The 21,808-nt window shown below is 36.7% G+C and overlaps 1 protein-coding gene across 1 annotated transcript; it reads right to left on the reverse strand.

Moving 5' to 3' along the window:
* Positions 1–1,435: 1,435 nt before the first annotated feature.
* TRIADDRAFT_64188 (uncharacterized protein) lies at positions 1,436–21,540 on the reverse strand (the record flags this gene model as incomplete). Its single annotated transcript, XM_002115559.1, has 25 exons — positions 1,436–1,625; positions 1,743–1,830; positions 1,923–1,949; positions 2,054–2,179; positions 2,380–2,538; positions 2,642–2,782; positions 2,905–3,117; positions 3,333–3,482; positions 3,609–3,734; positions 3,875–6,593; positions 6,983–8,323; positions 8,466–9,370; positions 9,536–9,682; positions 9,913–10,120; positions 10,201–10,460; positions 10,657–10,917; positions 11,034–11,310; positions 11,496–11,746; positions 11,857–12,064; positions 12,261–14,350; positions 15,472–17,242; positions 17,357–17,845; positions 18,376–18,623; positions 18,957–19,109; positions 21,495–21,540. 25 exons carry the CDS (start codon positions 21,538–21,540, stop codon positions 1,436–1,438), a joined length of 12,594 nt encoding a protein of 4,197 aa, XP_002115595.1.
* Between the last annotated feature and the right edge of the window lie 268 nt (positions 21,541–21,808).

The following is a 21,808-nucleotide window of genomic DNA, read 5'->3' on the forward strand; positions in this document are numbered from 1 at the left end:
ATGATGCAATTTTACTACTTTTGCCCTTACTTAGTCATACAACTCTGGCAGATAATCTTACCGCAATTCCCTTTTTAATTTACAATAAAAACTGCTTTACTAAACAGAGACACTAAAAAATATATACTATTTGGTTATGGTACCCAAAGTAGTCTACTAGCCCCAAGATTATCGTCTAAGAGCTAGAATCATCTGTCTCTTATATTATTTCTATGTTCGATTCGTGTACCAAAACTATGTCGCATGAACACATCGACTGATACGATCTAATCACGGCCATAGTCACTGTGACTTAGCCATACAACCCTGACAGATGATCTTATCCCATTCTTTTACTTAATATATAACAAAATTATTACTTCGCTAAGGGCTACTAAAAATTAAGTTGATTGCCTGTTGTTGGTAATTCGTTTTAAACTGGAGATATCTATCTTAGAAATTTTAGCTCTGATTCATGGATGAGAATCATTAAAGTAGCAAATTGATAAGATCTAATTACCACCGTAGTCATCACTATTTAGCCTACAACACTAACAGATAATCTTTCTGTTGTTCTTTACTTCGTTTTTAATAACTATAGTAAACATTGCTCTCCCTGGAACTAATAATACCGTACTTTCATTCTTCAGTATACCTTTAGCAATTCTCAGGTGTCTAAGAAATCAAGTGCTGTATATCCTTTGCTCTAAATTTAATCTCTTTTGCTGTTATTTATTCCTTCTCGTATTAATGTCATCTAATTGAAATCAGCTAATGCAGGCAACAAACTATAATCATCTGCAAATTGTCATAATTATACCAATGATACAAACTATGCGTATATCTTGCACTCGTACAGACGCAGAAAATGCTTAAAACTGTTTTTTATTAATTTTAAAAATATGTTTACCGATCTGTTTTACAAAGTATTACATCAAAACCCAATATCACTTGCATGCAATAAACAGTATCATCCAAGACACCTTCTACATGGGGATGTTCGTATATTAATGTTACAGGAAAAGTAAGGATTTCAAGTCCTCAATCGGACTGCTTTTTAATATTATCCCCTATCTAGATTCATCTGATGACATAGACGGTAAAAAATACAAAGAATATTTCTTATTAACCTAGCAATAATAACTATCTCTATGCTATAATGGGTAATCAGTGTGATGAAATGGATCAATTTATAAAAAAGAATTGACAGCTAATCAGTAGGTAAGAATTGTAATAGTAGTACTAGGAGTAGTACAAGTAAAAAGGAGTATTAATACTATGACAGTGAACAATTGGGATTAAGTTCATAACCTGTCAAAAATTATGAAATGTGTAACAAAACAAATTGAGCGTAATTGAATCTATCACAACGCCAGTAATTCAATTATTGTAAATGGTTAAACAAATTGTAATATCATAGAAAATGTATAAAAATCGGTCGAATGGAAATAATCATTTACTGGTAGATATCAGCGTCGTCTTTGCTTTCATAAAGTGGATTGGCTACAGCCGTTTGGCCATCGCCACTGTTACTTTCTGTTGTTTCGCTGAAATCACGTAGTGTCGGTTCTTTATCATCATCTTGGTAGGCTTCGTAATTTTGATTTCCCAAGGTACGTTTGGTAAAGATTTGTGTTACTGATCCCCTACGGATAAAAAAAGAGTTAGAAATACAGGATTAATAAAAGTTGTTTGTTGATAGGGCATGCAATAAGAAGATTAAAGTAAGGCATAAATTGTGCATCATATTGTTAAAAGCTTACAATTTATCCGCTCTGTACATATAGAAAATTCCACCGATCAGAGCTACTGCAATAAGAGAACCAATGACTGCGCCAGCAATAGCTCCTCCTGCAACAGATAGATGAATTGATTAGAGAAACTAGATATCAATGAATCTTAAATTAGTCATGGGGGATATTAGGCATGCTTTAAAGTCTTACCGTTTGCAGTTTGACTACCAATTTGTGCTACATTAGTTACAAAATAGACAGGAGAAAAGATAACAGTTAAAAATTAAGGACTTGCTTTCAAAGTGGATTTGTAATCTTTAAGGAGACAGTATAACACTTACGACAGCCTGCTTCATCAGATGAATCATAGCAATCGGGAAAACCATTACAGTGTAGGGTGCTGTTAATACAACCGCCATTGTTACCACATTTGAATTCATTAGCAGTACAAGGTCTGTTGAGGACTCCTATGTGGGGTTGGAAATAAGAATTGAAGGGTTACGAATTTAGTAAATGTCGACAATATTAGCTTTCAATATTACGTTAAGTTTTATTTAATTTCAATAGATTTACTTGGATGGGTAATATATTAGATTTAATTGAATTATTATCGAACAAATTGTCCGCGTAGATAACTAGAAGAAAACAGAATAGTGTGAAAACTTACCACAACGGTCTTCATCCATAGCATTGTTGCAATCAATGATACCGTCGCAACGCCATGTGTTGGGGATACATACAGTTTTATTATTGATGGGGCATGAGAATGTATAGCTGGGATTGTTACATTGGTTATTAACTAAGGGCAATGGTACGATTGGTGATCCTTTTATGGATTAAAAGATTGATAAATAGCGTTAGATAAAAATAATGGTTTTATATCGTGGAATACTAATGATTTAGTAAGTGATGACGGCTGCAAAAATTACCTCCAACATAACATCCTGGTGTAAAGACAACATCGTCAACGGCCATATCACTGGTGAAACTAGTACCAAGAACTCCTTGGAATACAGCACGGAAAGGTTGAGCACTGTTGAGCATTGCATTACCTCTGTACCAACTTTGTCCTATTGATCATGAATTAAAATTCGATTTTGTTAATAGATGGATGCAACTATACACGTGCGTATTTAACAATTAAGGAAGAAAATCCAACAATAGCGAGTAGAATCATGATGTAATAAACAACCTTGATTGCCAGACTTTTGCCAAACTACACTTAGTGTACGATTTAATGTTACGTCCATGATGACAACTTTCAATGTTCCCATAGAAGCACCGTACATATTATACCAGAATTTAATCCAGCATACTCCCTGGCTAGCAGGTAAAGTGGGTCCAGCCAAGAAAGCTGTGTCGTAGTCGTTGCGTGGGAATGATGCTTCCGTAAAAACAAAGTAGCCTATAGAGAAATAAATTTATGCATCAGACAAACTGTTTATCATCCACTTTTAATTTCAATTTTAAGGTTACGATGATAAATGCCATCAAGATTGAATTTGGATTGAAAGCTATTGAAAAGCATTTTAATTTCATAACATTTTTCCATTTGTGATTTTCTTAACATTATGTTTTTAACGCTTATTTTATATCCTTCAATCTATTTCATGCAGTTACCAGTTGATGTCGATTGTGTAGTGTGATCGTTGTTTGGACCGGTGGAACCAGAGTTTGTTGTCATTGCTCGTGTCCAGTTGAAATCACCATTGAGCAAGTTGGTGAAGTTACAGAATCCAGTATCGAATGTGCAATCGGCATAGTTGTATTCTATATTAAGAAAAGATGGGGATCAATAAATGATTAATTGATCTTGATTAACGTGTATATTTTACACAATTGGTTCTTCGTGGCATTAAACGCTATTAATAAGATTGAAAATTTTGGAATATTTACTGCATGCAGATGGAGCCTCGTCGGAACCGTCGGGACAATCATTCTGGCGATCGCACTGCCAAAGTTTAGATATACATTGGCCACTTGTAGCGCATTTAAATTCTTGGCGAGTGCAGGCGCGTTGAGCTATGCAAGAAAAAAAAAGAACCCCCGCATTTTAATTTATTTCTAAAGTATAACCATAACGTCATTATTTTTAGCCAACAGCTTAGTATAAGAATATTATATCCCGAGTACGGAATTGAAAAAAATATTTTCTCTCTCACTTGTAAAACAGTTGTTGAATTGAATATCGTCCATAGCTAGACCATATAGCCTACTTGATCCGGTTGAACCACCGATTAAAATGCGGAAATTTTGTTGGATGCCAATATTAACGGTGGCTTTTTGCCATGCTGTTCCCTTGCTATCACCGTTGGTAAAGTATGCCATCTGGATAGTTTGAGTTGAAGTTTGAACATAGACGCCAATGAAATAGTAAGTGTAGATTCTATATTTTGCGTACCAGAAAGACATTGTACATTGTGGGCTTGATGCAGCATAGAGTGCGCTTTCTAACATTCCTACGTAACGATTTATTGAAGAGGCACCGGTAGTCATTGGTCGCATGTACATGTAATAACCAGATGAAGAGTTACTGGTATGATCGATTTTGGGTGCTCGCGAAATAGGATTGGATCCAGCCAGAGTTCTTGTCCAGTTACGGCGAGATCCGTAGCCAGCATTGTACCAGCCGCAAGTACCAGTATCAAAGTTACAATTGGTGCCACAGTTAGCTTCATCAGAGTTATCACCACAGTCATTCTTAAAGTTACAGACAGAACTTCGTGGGATACATTTACCATTTTTACAGCCAAATGAGCTATTGCTACTACAACCTGGGGTTGGGAATCCTGAATTAGGTGGTCTGACGGTAATACCAGGGATTTGAATATTGCCACCGAATGCACATCCACTTGTAAATGAAATTGCATCAATACCAATGCGTGCTGAGTACCTTGTGCCAACAACACCCTCAAAGACTACTTGGAATGGAGCACTACTGACAATCTTGACGGCAACTCTATTCCAGTAGTTAACTGAAGCATTAGCCACTGAAAATATCGTGTTCATACCATTTGCTGAAGCACTAGTACGAGTATAAACATTCAGTTGACCACCATTTGTAGCTGGAAGCATAAAGTAGTAGAATCGGAGATAACAGTTAGCATTGGATGATGCTGCTTTAAATGGTTGGGATGCAAATCGGCTAACATCGCCAGATAGAGCCGGGTAATAGGTATTTAAGTTCATGTAATGGCCAGTTGATGCACCAGTATCAACATCTCCACTAGGCCCATTGAATATTAATCCTGTACGACGTATCCAATTGGGCTTGTTAGGCGTATCAAGGTAGAAATAGCATTCATCCAGCTCAAATCCACATCGACCCATTGCATTCTTGCTGCAAACGCTGTTAGTTTCATCTTGTAGGCCACCACAATCATTGGCATAGTCACAAACATATTTAGGATCAACGCAATATCCATTACCGCAGGTAAATGTTGTTTGAGGACATACTGGTTGTCGAATAGGTTGTATGCAATTATTCAGTTTAATATCATCTAAAGCAATATCACCATTGTATAAAAAGCTTCGTGTTCCTCTAAATTGTAATTGGAAACTTTGTCTTTGGCCAACTTTAACACTTACTTGGTACCAGGTATTAGCTCTACCGCCATTTCTTGTCCATAATTGAGTTAAAGTATTACCTCGCTTAGCATTAAGAGATAATCTGCCAACATGAGAGCCATACATATGATACCAAAAAGATACTACACATTGTGAACCAGTTCCACCGATGATAGGAGAAGTTAATATTGCTACGTCAGTAAATCGGCCAAAAGATGCATCAGTATAAACATAATAGCCTTGACTAGTACCTAAAGTATGATCAACACTAGGTCCAGTGCTTCCAGTATGAGTAGCACCATTATGGCGTTCCCATTTGAATTTAATAGCTGTTGAATTGACCGATGTAAATGCACCATTGACAGATTGCGATTGCCAACCGCACATGCTTTGTTCGAATGAACAAGTTTGTTGTATACAAGCAACTTCATCACTGTTGTCAGCACAATCTTGTCTGAAATCACAAACTTTAGAGAGTAAAATACATTTACCAGTGCTACGGCAGTTAAATTGTGTATTAAGATTGCAAGTATGGGATACAGCAGTTGTTGGTGGTGGTGCAGAAGTGGGTGGAAGTGGTGGAGCATAGGGTAAGGATTGTGTTGTAGACTTGCAAGTTGAAGTGAAAGAAACATCATCGATTGCGATATCACCAGAGAAACTATCGCCAACAGTAGCTTGGATAACTAATTGTGTCAATTTACCAGATGGTAAAGTCACTGTCACTTTACGCCAGATATCACCTTGAGGACCTCTTCTAGCAAAGAGTTGAGTCATAGTTCCGTTACTTTGTGTTCTAGTTAAAATGGCGAAATTGCCAATGGTCTGACCGTACATATGGTAGTATAAAGTCATTCTACAGTTGCTGGTAGATGTCAGATCAAAAACTGAGCTCAATAGATTAGCAACTTGTCCATATTGCAAAAGTCCAGATGTTTCTAAGTAGTAGTAATAACCTTTGTAAGTACCAAGAGTGTGATCACGACTGGGGCCAGTATAGACGCTGAATGTAGGTCCAGCTCTTCGTGTCCAATTCAATTGATCAGTGACTAAATCTTGCGTCAAATAAGCACAATTGGGAGTTTCAAAGTTACATTGCTTATAAGTTGAGCATGAAGCTTCATCGGAGTTATCACCACAATCGTTTGTCATATCGCAGACTTGATCATTTGGAATACAGGAACCGCGTTGACAACGGAATTGGCCTAAAGAACAGGTAGGTTGTGATGGGGCATAAGCGCAATTAATAAAGTTGACATCATCGATTGCAACAGCTCCATCGAAGGCAACAAAATGGAAACCATAGAAAATAATCTATAGAATAAGAAAATAAATGAAGTATTACTTTTGTATCTATTAGATGTAGCGAGTAGTGTTATTTTAAATTGTCATCGATGTCATTAATATGTAGTTGTACAGACATAGTATAACTGATTGCTACTAACTGTCATATAGTAACATGCAGTACTATAATCGAACATAGTGTTCGATAGATTAACAGATATTTTAGAGATAGTATGTATAAGATGCGTATTATTAATACAGCAATGAGTTAGTTCGATAGCATTTTAATACTTTACTAGATCCACAAAATTATGCTCATCTATAACATTAAGGAATGGTAGGTATTGACTAAAATAGGAAGTCTATATAAGTAAGTACGTGTGTTCATCGAGATAGTTGACATTACATTAATTGCTTACTTGGAATGGTTTAGTTCTGGCACCAATGCCTACTGTAGCATTACGCCAACCAGAGGAAATAGTACCTTGTGTTTCCCACAGAATCGTTGGTTGAGTATCGCCTTGATTTAATATGTGTGCTTGAAGTCTGCCAGGAGAATTTCCGTTGTAATAATACCAAAATTGCAATAAACATTGCGAGCTAGCATGTTGGTACATTCCAGTTGTTATGTTTGTTCGTAAGTTATTGTAGGGTACACCAGCACTTGGATTGGTAGGCGCAATTACACCACCGTAGTAGACATAGTGGCCATTGCCTGTTCCCGTAGAATGATCAGATCGAATACTTTGCTTTTCTGCTGCATCATGGGCTAATGCATACTGCCATTTAAAGGTATAAAGTGGATTGGTGCTTTGGGTTACTGTCATGCCGCACATATTTTTCTCAAAATCACATTGAGATGGACAAGCCCATTCATCCGATCCGTCGCCACAGTCGGCGATGAAATCGCAAGTTTTACTCTTAGGGATGCAGTTACCATTATTATAACAACCAAATTGTGTTGATGAACAAGTATTGGGAGCTCGTTGTGTTGGTGTTGAAGTAGTCAATGGAGCAGGTGTAGAAGTGGCTGTCACTGGGAAAGTACCTGTGAATAGCTGGCATCCTGGTGTGAGTGAAATATCATCGATGGCAATATCACTGGTGAAACTGCTACTAACAGCAGCTTCGATAACGACTTGGAATGGTTTACTAGATATAAGTGGAACTGATGCACGAAGCCATGATGGTCCCTTGTTGCCGTAAAGACTTAGTCGGGTAGTATAGGTACCACCAATACTTGTTCTATATCGAACTCTAAGGTATCGAACTCTGCTTCCGTACATGTTGTAGAAGAATCGGATACGACAATTGGAAGCACTAGTTGTCGCTGCAATTGGTTTACTTGCTAATCGAGCGATATCGTTAAAGTTACGACGAGAGCCATCAGCATAGGCATAATTACCGCTATAAGTACCAAGAGTATGATCGCGGTAAGGGCCAGTGTTAGGTGTTGCTGCGGGGCCATTGGTAATAGACCAATCGAAATCATCGTCCTTAAGATTAGTCCATCCGCAGAATCCAGCTTGGAAATTACATGTCTGTTGGTAATTAACACAGTTGGTTTCATCATAGCCATCTAAACAATCTTGTGAGAAATCACACAATAAATCTTTGCTAATACAGAAACTGTTTGGACAGACGATTTGAGATGATGAAGGAGTAACACATTGAGTAGGTACTTTACAACTACTAAATAAAAGATCATCTAGTGCAATATCTCCTTGGAATCCACTGCCACGTAATGCTTCAAATTGAAGCTAAAGAAAAAGTCAAAGAAAAAGTGAAAGATATACATTGATATTAGTATAATGTAATTGATTGATCGATTATTTCGTTATACTGAGTACATTTATATAGAAGCAATAGCATTAAAAACGCTATAGGGGTAATTAAATTTACCCTGAAGGGTTGTTGTCTTCTGCCTATGGTTACTGCAGTTCTTGACCAATAATTTCCTCGGTTACCGCTTAATCCCCATAATTGTGCAATGCGCTGACCTTGAGCATTGAGCATGTATAACGCCAGTGAACCAATATCTTGGCCATACATATGACTATAGAAAGTAAATTTACAGGTTGCAGGTACTGGTTGAATAAGAGGTCCACGTAGATCAGCACGATGGCCAATTCTTCCACCAGAAACTTCAGTATACATGTACCAGCCTGAGGTAGAGAAAGTAGTATGATCATAGCTAGGTCCTGTACTAATAGATGGAGTGCTGCCTTGACGTCTTGTCCAGTTAAAGTTATCAGTGTATGAATTTTGCCATCCACATTGTCCGGTTTCGAAAGTACAAGAGCCACAGTTGGCTTCATCAGAACCATCGGAACATTCAGTAACGAAATTACAAATGGATGACATAGCTAAGCATTTAGATCCTGCATCGCAGCTAAATGTAGTACATTGGCCAGCTGGAGTTGGTGATGCAGTTGGTTGTCCAGGTAGTACACCGCCAAATTTGCATCCAGGTGTAAATGAAATATCATCAATGGCGATATCACCTTGGAAGCTTGGTCCTACTTTGCCGGTAATAACTACTTGATAGGCAGCTGAAGATGTTGGCAAATTGACAGAAGCTTTGATCCATGATGGGCCTTGGTTGCCTGATTTCGACCATTGTTGACTCATAGAGCCAGTATAACTTGTTCGTGTTGATACAGTAAGACTACCAACATCCGGTCCAAGCATGTTGTACCAAAATCGCATAATGCAACCGCTAGAAGTTGGCGATAAAATTGGACTACCAAGGGATGCAGTTTCATTGGGTGATTGAGGGAAAGAAGTTTCAATCATATAATAAGTGCCTAGTGAAGGAGATATGATGATAATTATTAGATTGATCAATTCTGTCAAAGTAGATCATGATCATAATGGTAACCAAGGGGATATAGGGATATTCATAATATCCTTAAAGTATATGAAAGTTGAATACTGTATAGAGGAAATGGATTTTAGATTTAAAAGCTTACCTGTTGAAGTTCCAGTGGTATGATCAGCTTGGGGTCCTGTACCAGAACTAATGGTACTGCCTTGTTCTGCTTCCCAATCGAAGTTATCCGATTTCAATTGCATCCAACCACATAAGCCATTTTCGAAATTGCATCTGGTATAGCCAGCTAATTGAAATAAGCAGATAGAAGTTATAAACTTGTCATCACAACGAATCACCTACTAGGGCTCTTATAACATCTAGATATCTCGAAAAATAATTCGATATTGACTTAAAAGTACTTATGTAAAGAGATAGTATAATCATCAAAATGCAAAATTTTCGAATTCATTGCTTTAAATGAGCTAGATAATATATCGCTACGTGTGTTTTATTGGATGAAAATTTGTTACTTACTGCAAGAGTTTTCGTCACTGCTGTCGCAGCAATCCTGACCAAAGTCACATTTGCTACTAACTGGATAGCAGGCGCTATTATCTGCGCATTTGAGTTGGCCACTTGCACATGTAGTTTGGGTAGTCTTTAAGCAATTATTTAATGATATGTCATCAACGGCGATATCACCTGCCGTTCCAAAGAAATCTGTTGAACCAATGAAGGAAATCTATCCAAAGAATAAATATAGCATAAATTAAACTGTGACTTAAATTAAAAATGGATAGGGTAGTACACTATTCCATATACCTGGAATGCTGATGCACAACGTGGAATTGGAATATTTGTAGCTTGTATCCATTTATTGCCTTGACCGTTTGATTTTGACCAAAGTTGTTTTGTTCCTGTAGGAGATGCAATCTGAACTTTAAGACTACCAATATCGAAGCCGTACATGTGATACCAGAAGGATAAAGTACAGGATAGGCCGGGGTTCTGGTAAAATGGACTGATTAGGTAGGCATTATCACTAAATGTTCCGTTATCGGCTTCAACATACATGTACCAGCCTAAGGTAATGATGAATGATCAATTAGACGTAGAAGGCAATTTCTTGTATGAAAAGCATTAATTATTGCTCAATTACAAGTAGAAGAGCTATCGCTGTTCACACGTCATACAATATAGCTAAATAAGAACAACTTCAACATAGCACAGCATAGGTCAATATTGCACCGCGCTATAAACTTTGTTCAACATGCTTACCGTTGCCATTTGTATGATCAGTAGTTGGGCCAGTGAATTGGGTTGGAGTACCACCTCTATTTCTTCTCCATTGGATATCACCAAGTTCTTTAGGACTTTTCCATCCACACATTCCGTTTTCGAAAGTACATGAGCTTGGGCAACTAGCTTCGTCAGAATTATCACCACAATCGTTTCTAAAGTCGCAGAACACAGATGAAGGCTTGCAAGGTCCAGTAGTACCACATCGTCTTTGTCCGGTTGGACATCCTGGATCGGTCTCTATATAACAAGGTTAAAATGCAATGAAATTAGATATTATAAACATTCACATTATCATCGTCTACATTTAAACCTTGGCATTTTTAGTTGAAGTTGAATGGATACAGTAAACTTACGTTGTGCATACGGTAGTGGTGTATTCACTTTGGTGCATCCAGAAGTAAAGCTGATATCGTCGATGGCAATATCTCCCCAAAGGTATTTACCATTGACGGCTTCAATGACAACTTGGAATGGTGCATTCACAGAGAAAGTAAGACTTGCTTTTTTCCAGATATCGCCTTGGTTACCAATAATTGAATATTGCTTGATAAGCGGACCCATGAAATTGGTACGAGCATAAATGTTAAGACCGCCGATATCGGGACCGAACATATGATACCAGAAGCGCATCTAGGATTATCAAAAATGAATAATTTATAAATAAAAAAGGTAGATAGCTGCATAATTTATTTAAATTATATTGATTAATTAATTACTGTAGCTATTCGAGTGCAGCCATGATTTAATGGATTATATCGCTTACTAAACTATTTTTTTTTATTTTATTACAAGTATGCCGTAGGAGTATTGTATACCTGACATCCAGTGCCTGGAGTACCAAATGTTTGAGGAATAGTTTGTCGGGCTGTTTTATTGAGAGAGCTACTTCTAGCGGAGAAAAACATGTAATAGCCTTTAGATGATGCCAAAGTATGATCAAAATTTGGCCCGCTTAGAGAACTAAAGGTACCACCAAAATCTCTTCTCCAATTGAATGTATCGGTTTGATCTTGGATAAGACCACAATCATCCTTTTCAAAGTTACATGACCATGGTAAAGCAGCGGCTATCAAGGTAAAATTAATCAGTTTAATCTAGACTTGTACTCTGCTATATATCATTTCACTCCATCTTAAATCAGAAGAATGATTAATTATTGTGTAAAATTATATTTACCACATCCGATCTCATCGGAGGAATCACCACAATCATTAGCAAAATCGCAAACGACTGAAGGACTGACACATCTACCATTTTTGCATTGGAAGTTACCAGAGAAACATGGAACTGACGGTGGCATATTGCATCCAGTGAAGGATATATCATCGATGGCTGCAACACCGTTACTTGTTGAAAATGATGAACCGGAAATTCTAAATTCAAGCTATGTTATTGAAAAATAAATTGAAATGAGTTGTAGCTACAAATGGATAAGATCTAATATAAAATTATATTTATAACATAGAACGTTTCTATTGAGCGGAAATAGCGATTGAGTTTATCAATTAGTGAATAAGAAGTAATTTTCAAGTTGGATTGTTAACTTAGAACGTTTATTTTAAGCTTGAATAAAGTCTAACCTTATATCCTTGTGAGCGATGTCCAATACCAGCTGATGCATTAGCCCATAATGGTTCATTAGGATTAGTAATGAATGAGAATGAACTTCTCCAGAGTCTTGTTGAAGTTCCGTTTTGAACAACATACAATCCAAGTGTACTAGAAATAGTTTTATTATACCAGAAGCTAATGGTACAAGTATCGTATGCTGCAGGCATCATAGGGCTAGTTAATTTGGAATCTGTTAAGAAAGAACCACCCTTTGCTTTTGTGTACATATAATAGCCAAGACCGCTATTACTAGTATGATCATACAAGGGACCATTGAAAGATTGGCCATTGCCAGCACTATCGCGTATCCAACCGCTAATTCCACCGATGCTGGTATCTCTCCATCCACATTGGCCTTGATCAAAATTGCAAGAGCCGCAGTTAGGTGTTGACCATGAAGAACAGCTTGGTACTTGAGAAGGAACAATTGTAGGAAGAGTACCAGTGGGAACGGATGGGACAGTGCCACTGGCATATTTACAATCCGTAGTGAAAGAGATATCATCAATAGCAATATCACTTTCATCCGATGATCCACGTACAGCTTCAATCATAAAATAGAAATAGCGTGAGCTGACAACAGGTGCTTCCATTCTCAACCAGACATCACCAAGTTGACCTGATCTTGACCAAATTTTAATCAATTTACCACCATTGGGCACAGCGTAGACATTGAGAGCTCCAATGCCAGTGCCACGCATATGATACCATAATCTAATTTTACATTTACCCGATGTATTGGGTTGGAACCATTTACTCTTGAGTTGAGCTTTTGCTCCTGCACTTTCGAAGAAACCATCAATATACAAGTAATAGCCTGTAACAGTGCCGGTAGTATGATCTCTTGATGGTCCAGTATAAGATGTAAAGGTTGTTCCCGATGTTCTATCCCAATTGAAATCATCACTACCAGAAACTTGAGACCAATCGCAAATTCCATTTTCAAAATTGCATCCATTGAATGCAGCACATTGAGCTTCATCGGTACCATCTCCGCAATCATCTTGGAAATCGCAAATAAGGTTAGAATCAACACATGCCTTGGTTTGACCGCAATGGAATTGATTGCTTGAACAGCTAGGCAATTTTGGTGGCATTCCACATTCATACATGGAGATATCGTCAATAGCCATATAACTTCTGCCCAAGAAATCGCGTGATCCTTCAAATGTTAATTGATAAGGTTGAACTCTTCTTCCCATATAAGCAATACCTTGTTGCCATTTGTTACTATTGACATTTCTAATTTTGATCATTCTAGTTTTAGGGATAGGTCCTTCGATAAACGAGACATCTAAATCGGATGTTCTAGTAGAGTTACCGTAGGAAAAGTACCAGAAACGAACTTGGCAAGTTGCACTAGTTGGTGGTAACTTTTTACTGGTTAATTTAGCATCGCCAAAGTTAAGGCCAGTAGCATCGGTGACAAGCATATACCAACCCGTAGTTGATTTGGTAGTATGATCGACTTGGGGCATAATATTTCCTTTCGGTGTGTCATATTTTCCACGTACCCATGTATCGGAGCCTGCATTTATTGTATATTGGCAAGTATTGCTTTCAAAGGAGCAGCCACCACAATTTAATTCATCTCTTCCATCAGGACAATTCATATTATAATCGCAAACTTGATTCGATGGAATACATTTGCTAAAGTCGCTATAACAACGAACAGCACATGGATTAGGAGATGGTGTAGCAGGTTCTGTTGGACAAGCACCATCATAAAAGATAACATCATCGATAGCGATATCGCTATAACTACCAGATCCTCGTATAAGATCAAAAGCAACCCAGTGGGGAAGAGTGCTGGATTGCAATGGAACTGCAGCATAATTCCATTTTGGACCTTGGTAACCAGTAATGTTTTTAATAACGGAATTAGAATTGATATCGGAGAAAACGACCAATAGTGAACCCATTTGATCCTTATTACGAGCATACATATGATACCAGAAGGTGAAACATCGAGGAGTAGATCTTGGACCAAATTCAGGACTAAAGAAGATGGCGTTATCACCTTTACTAGCCAGACTGGATTCAAGATACATGAAATGACCTATAGGAAAATAAGACATTGGCCCAAATTTAATGGATAGTAGCGTGTAAAGTTGTAGTGTACAAAACTATTGTAATTAGCTGAAATCACTACAAAAGTTGATGTTGATAATGTATGAAAATAGTATTGCAAGTCTAACATATTCTTGAATAGAGAAAGTTTACAGTCTACTTGCACCGCATTATACGCGTAAAGAGAGGTTATTATCATCTGGAGTTATATTTTCCCAGCACTACAGTCCTTGCTATTTTTTTTTTTCAGGCTATGATGGTATAGATCGTGTTAAATTCTACAATCTTATTCTCTGCATGTGTTCTACTTTAACGCTATTCAGATTCTCAATTTCTACCTTCGATTTTTGATTACATGTCAATAGCTAGTTGCAATATTAGTATTTTATACGTTACTTCATGACAGCTTACATGCTGTCCTACCTTAACTATCGTATTCTACGCGAATTCTAATCTACCATTAGGTATCCATTATTCGATTAAGATTTTGCTTCATCCACTGAGTAGCAACTTGATCCACTTCTATCGTTTATCGAATTTTTCATTATAATGTAATTATTGAAGTTATTATCACGAAATTGAAATAGATAGGATATATTTGATGGTAATAATCAGTAAAATGAAATAACGTTGCGGACTGATAAGCTAGGATCTCCAGTTATGCTGCTTTACCGTAGCTGTCGCATTCTACGCAAATTCCAATCTACCATAAAGTATCCATTTTACAGCTACCATTTTGGTAATATGATTATTTAAGTTATTGCCATCACATGGAAATGTACAGGGCAAATACTATAGCAAGAATCACTAAAACGAAATAACGTGGAGGATTGAGAAGCCATGATCTCCATCAAGCAGCTCTACCTTAACTATTGCTTTAAAGCTACATCAATTCTAATCTACCATAGAGTATCCATTTTTTCAACTATGACTTACTTCATTTACTAAAGGGCAACTTAGCCCACTTCTACCCATTTATTAAATCTACCATCGTAGTAAGACTAGTTAAGTTATTGTCACAAAATGGAAATGTATAGGATAAATGCTATAGTAAGAATCAGGGAAATGAAATAACGTTGTGGATTAACTCGACATGCATCCTAACATTACCTGCATCAGTTCCTAGGGTATGATCAGAGCTAGGACCAGTGCCTGCGGTAGGAGTAGGTCCACTCCATCTCAATAAATCTAATTTATCAAGAGAGACTGCATTTCTCCATAAGCAAGTGCCTTTCTCAAATGAGCAATCACCCAATGGTGGGCAAACACCTGGTGAAATGTTGACATCATCAATAGCGACGGTACCATTGATGCCAGTGGCACGAGCAGCTTCAAAGGTTATGAAATAAGGCTGCTGACTTTGGACAGTAACTTGCATTCCTAGCCATGCCCTAGCAGCTTCGGTAATTCCTGTGGTAGGGACACTCCATATTTTATTCAATGTCCCTCCGATTTGTGTGTAAACTGACAATGAACCATAGTTGCTACCATAAGCAATATACCAAAAGCTTAAACAGCTACCAGCAGTAGGTGGTTGTTCGTTGCTATTTAATCGTGCTACAGCGCCAGTACTTTGCGATTTCATATTGGCAAAGAAACTATGACCAGATGATGTATACGTTGTGTGATCATTAATAGGTGACCATTGGCCTGCAACTCCGGCACCGGTAAAATAGGTCCAATCGAAGTTATCGTTAATATCTTGTGTATAGCCACATCTACTGGAATCTTCGAAATCACATAAGGAACGAGGAGGACATTGCTGGAAATTGAATTTAATATCATCAACGGCAATATCACTTCTATAATTGCCAGAAATGTGAGTGGTTTCCAGAACTAATTGGAATGGAATACTTTGTTGGAATTGAAGTTGTGCAAGTTTCCAACTTGGACCTTGATTGCCTTTGCGTGTCCAGACCTTGGATCCGAGAACATTGCCAAATTTAAAGTAGACATTAAATGTATCAATATCTTCACCAAACATGTAGTACCAAAATCGGAAGCACATAGGCCCAGTAGTTGGGGTAATAGTAGCGCTAATCAATCGAGCAGTGTTATTACTGAAGAAATGGGATCCTTCAACATAAGCATACCATCCACTTGTACTCGATGTGGTATGATCAACGCGTGGACCAGTATCGGAAGAAGATGTCGGACCTTGATGTCTAGTCCAGTTAAGAGAATCGGTAAGATCTTGAGTCCATGTACAAAAACCATTTTCAAAAGTACAATCATAAGAAGTAGATGGTAATGCAGTAGAAGCCTGTGTTGGCTTTGGTGTTGGTCGAGTAAAGGAAGCATTACAAGTGGTGGTAAAGGAAATATCATCGATAGCAACATCAGAAAGGGAAGATTGGCCTCGTGTTGCAACGATTAAAATTTGATAGGATTGACTGGAGCTAAATGCAACATGAGCATTATGCCAAACATCGCCAGCACTTGAATTTCTTAACCATAAGATACTACCAAAATTGCTGCCAACTTTTTGGATATAAATGGATAAGGAACTTGCTTGGCCAAAAGCGAATGGGCTATACATATGATACCAGAAGGATAAGCAGCGTCCATTAGGAGCGGGTGGAAAGACCATACTTTGTAAAACCGTTTTTTGTCCACGCTGACGGCCAGTCGCTTCCATATAAATATAATAGCCATTAGCCGTTCCTAATGTATGATCACTGAGTGGTCCAGTTAAAGTGCTTGGAACAGATCCTTGATGTCTGATCCAATCGAAGTTGTCGCCAGCAATGGCGTTCATCCATGTACAATATCCATTTTCAAAGTTACAATTACCTGGTGGAGGGCAAGCTTGATCAAAAAAGCTGACATCATCAATAGCGATGGTACCCTGTCCATTAGCAGTTTCAGCTTGAAAGACAGGCTAAATAAATAAAAAATAGGAAGGAATTTATTTAAGCATAGCTTTCATAAGCATTGATTAAGGTTGCTAATCCTATCGTATTATCAACAGGATAAAGTTAATCGTCTTTCTAACCTGCCAAGTGCCTGAAGTACTGTTCATGGTGACCTGGCCTGGTTTCCATAGACCTTGTTGATTACCCGATTCTTGCCATAACGGTGTGCCTCTTGCACCATTGATTTGATTAAAAACTCTTAATGTACCAGCATTAGCAGTTAATCGATAATAGAAATTCATACACTTGCCAATTGGAGGAGTTGGTGGAAAGGGTGGACTGATCATGACACGAGCCGTTTTATCCGGATTGCTACTTGATGATGTATACAAATAGTATCCTACAGGACTTTGAAGTGTATGATCCATTGGTGGTCCTTGACCATTTTGATCATTGCCATTTCTACCTCTTATCCAATCGAAACCATCGGTTTGATCTTGAACCCATTTACACGTCCCGATTTCAAAATCACAATTGGTGGTTAAAGGACATGCCTTAGGGATCATTGAAATATCATCTAATGCGATATCGCCAGCGAAACCAGATCCACGTTTTGCCACAAATTTGATCTAATAAGTAAATAGTTATAGAGTATTATCAAGAGTTGAACAGATACGGATTATTTCACCTTAATACATTATCCTATTGATGATAAATTTTAGAACAGGAAATACCCTATTGCAATGGAGGAATAAAGTACGCCTAGCTATGAATAAATAGGCTTTTTTTCATCGCTGATATGAACATAAGTATGCGTTATTAATTTTAAGCAACTGATTGTATTCGAATTGCTTTTAACTCTATTTACAGCTATGACTCTATAGGCTTTCTTTCTCGTCACCAATATGGACAAGAATATGCGTCATTATTAATTCAAGTTGAGGATTAAACTCCAAATACTCTAAACTATATTGTAGCTGTGAATAGGCAGACTTCGTTGATTATCACTGATATAGACTGGAATATGCGTCTAAATTTTAATTTACGGATAATACTTGATATCCTTGAAGTAGATCGTAAATTATAACGATTGACTATAGGATTGGATAAGAATAATTTTTCCTCAACGATTCCATGCGCAGTAAAATAAAGTGAGTACCTGATAGTTGGTATTGGGACTAAATTGTATCCTTGCCAATTGCCATTTATTTCCTTGGGTTCCACTACGCTGCCATAACAGCGAATCTTGGTTGTTGACGGTAGTCGATACATTAAGCGTAGCTACATCAGGTCCATACATATGGTACCAAAATGTTAAGCATGCTTGACCACTTGTTACCAATGGAGATAAAAGGGTAGCTAAAATATTGGACTGGACAAATGAGGCTTCTATGTAGATATATAAGCCTAAGGAAAAAATAATCATATGGAAAAATATTCAGTTGGAATAGATTAACCGATAATCCTATTCGATATCATCCATATTAATATCGGTTAGATTACTTGTATTCTAAATATTATATTTTATCCTTTTCGCCTGATAGACCATCATCTACTACAGCGTTAACCTAATCCGGTAGTGTGATACCGGTTACATTAATTAATTGCTTTTAAAATATATAAGCATTATACGTGTACAACCGGCCACGTTGCCGGCGATCTCTCTAATATTTATTGTAACGTAAAATAGAGTATTTATACTTCTTTGCGTGATCAGTGATCATTAACTACAGTACTAACCTGATCCAGTAGTGTGATCTTGAGAAGGCCCAGTACCAAAACTTGCAGTACTGCCATTATTTAGAGTCCAATTTAATGGAGCGTTAACAGGTTGTGTCCAACCGCAAAAGCCAGATTCAAATGTACAATTAAATTGTGCTTGACTACTTGCCACTATAGCATAAAAAAAAAGGATTTGCAAATGAATATTTTAAAGCAATTACCAATTGAAGAATACAAACGTTTATTTCCTATATATATTTTACCATGATATTATCATGGATTAGCCGTCATTTCATGACAATGAAAGTTTTAGAGGAATTTTAAAAGTCTATAGATTACAACTCTATGTCTAAAGTCAGACAACTTCAAAATCAATCGGATTCGAATTTTACTGTTACAGGAACGTTATCGTATAGCTAGATGATATCATCCTTTTAGTAGCCAAATTTCTAGAGGATGGCTATCATCTAGTACTACAGCTATAAATTTAATCCAGTTGAAATTTAAAACTCGCGACAGTCTTAATCATGGCCGAAGATTGCTATATGAAGACAGATTATTTTTGGATACAATTTTGAAAGATTGGCGTTAATATAATATATTGCCGCCTTATGCCATCATTCTTAGTCGCTCTACGAAGCGTTCACAGTGACCTTATGAGGTCATTTTTTCCACTCTTTTCAATGGTGGAGTGAACAAAGATCAAAGAAAGATGAAAGGAAGGCTTATATCAATTCAGTAGGAAGGGGTTAATTTATATGCCGGAACTTTTCGAACATCGACAAAGATTTATTATAGGAAGCTAACTTAGAGTGCGATGACAGGCGATTGCTTGGTCAGAACCATTTTGATTTTATTAATAAGGCACATTTAGCAAGGAAAAAATTGTTTGCGCATTTTCTACGCCCATCTTATAGATAATATGAAGTACATGGCAGATAGACGTCAATGCATACGAAAGCCTTATTAGGCTTCGTATTTAATCTGCCATGTGCCAGTTTTTATATGACTATTCTCTATATAAATTATAGGGATTGTCTTTTTCAAAGAGGAGAGCATTATATTAATTAGTGGTGGTCTTGTATAACGTTAACGGACAAAAACGTGATCATGATGATTGCATTACGAAATAATTATGCATAATCGTTCTTGAGCCATTCGTTACAACCTCATTATCATATTACATAATTGCATTGAAAATAGAGCAGTCTTCGTAAAGGATAGTTTTGGTCTTATAGCGATATTAAATTAAAGTAAATATTACTTGCTCTTACATAGATGAAGATAGAAAGAAAAGAAATTCTAGAATACATAGAGGTTTAGTTATAGCATTTCTTCCAATTCTGCAATATACTTTAATCATCGATTGTTACTTCATTTTACCGGACTAAAATAGGGGATGACGATATGATTTTTCTGATTTTATTAATCATTGTATTCTTGCTAGTAAATTTATTTAAGGGCGGTGCCGAGCTATTCAATTGTTATGTTATTTAGTTGATTATATCAAAAGCTTAATATTGATCTTAACTTAAGCAGTCAAAATATATGTTAATTAAAATAACATTGTATTGTCATTTTGATAGGCAAGAAAGCAAATTAAATCTAAAAGTAGGGTAATAAGTTCAAGTCTTCATCTATACAGTATATGTACCTTATAGACTAGCCTAGATCTGTATTCTGAGGAAAAAACGGACAATAGTCAATTACTTTATTCTCTAATGTAATTTGCTCAATATACTTAATATTCATGGTGGTCGAGAAAGCGCAATTTATATGTATACGCAGTATAAATGTCTGCAATCTCTGTAGTGGGTAGATTATTATTAGTAGACTATTCGGAAAAAAAATCACAAATAGTGTAGTTCCGATAGAGGAGGATAGAACCCAGTAGCCACATTATATGAAATAGATCTCATAGTTGTCAATAGGAGCATATAAATTTAGGGGCAGGGGAAATAGTAATTTTTTCTTATCAGTTTAATAATTTTAATGCGCTATAATTTATTACCTTATAACTCAGGTCATCAATTAATTATAGTTCAGACTAATATGAATTATATAATTATGGGAGATATGGATGATATTGCGATATTTTATATGGACGGATTTGATTATGAATATGTACAAGTGATAGCTTGGCGTTCATCAAGCGTTAAGAGTAGCCAATTTTATACGCGATAACGTAAATACGAGTTAGACCATTTTTGGTATAAGATGAGATTAGAATTTACTTCTCACTAATATTTCAATCGAAATATATTGTAAGAGGTTTATAATATATTTTATATTGACAATTTTGCACGATATATGCATGAAATGAAAGCTATTGAAAGTAGGCGGATAAATTTTTACAGCGTAATCTTTATCGAAATGCGATGCGTGTAGTGAGCTTAAAGTAAGTAAATTTTTAAAAATTAATTAATAGCAAATTCAGGTTACATAACTATCAAAATTTATGATTATACTATTATTTTTAATTACTGAAAGATTTATTGGCGATCCAATTAATTTTTAGCAAGTTTTAGGAGTTATTATTTTACATAACAGCCTCACCTGCTAAAAGTAGCAACAGTCCTAGCGCAATCATCTTGGCGGCCATGCTTGCTTTAGGGATAAAAGCAAGAGATTAGAAGGTCTGCTTTAGTAATCGCTTATAATAACTATAATTTCAATACCGAGGGCAAAACATGGTACAAGGTACATCATGATACAATGTAAGATATCAGATGTTGATTGGTAGATGGGTAGTTTATAATTTGCATAACAATTCTGTACTTGTGCACCTTGATCATTGGTATTAGTGTGATTAGTACTAAGTTATGATTTTTCTTAATCAGATCGGCTGAGCTTTGATGGTGTGGATTATA

The sequence above is a fragment of the Trichoplax adhaerens genome, genomic scaffold, assembly GCF_000150275.1.
Source record: "Trichoplax adhaerens TRIADscaffold_11 genomic scaffold, whole genome shotgun sequence".
In the NCBI taxonomy this organism is placed as follows: Eukaryota; Metazoa; Placozoa; class Uniplacotomia; order Trichoplacea; family Trichoplacidae; genus Trichoplax; species Trichoplax adhaerens.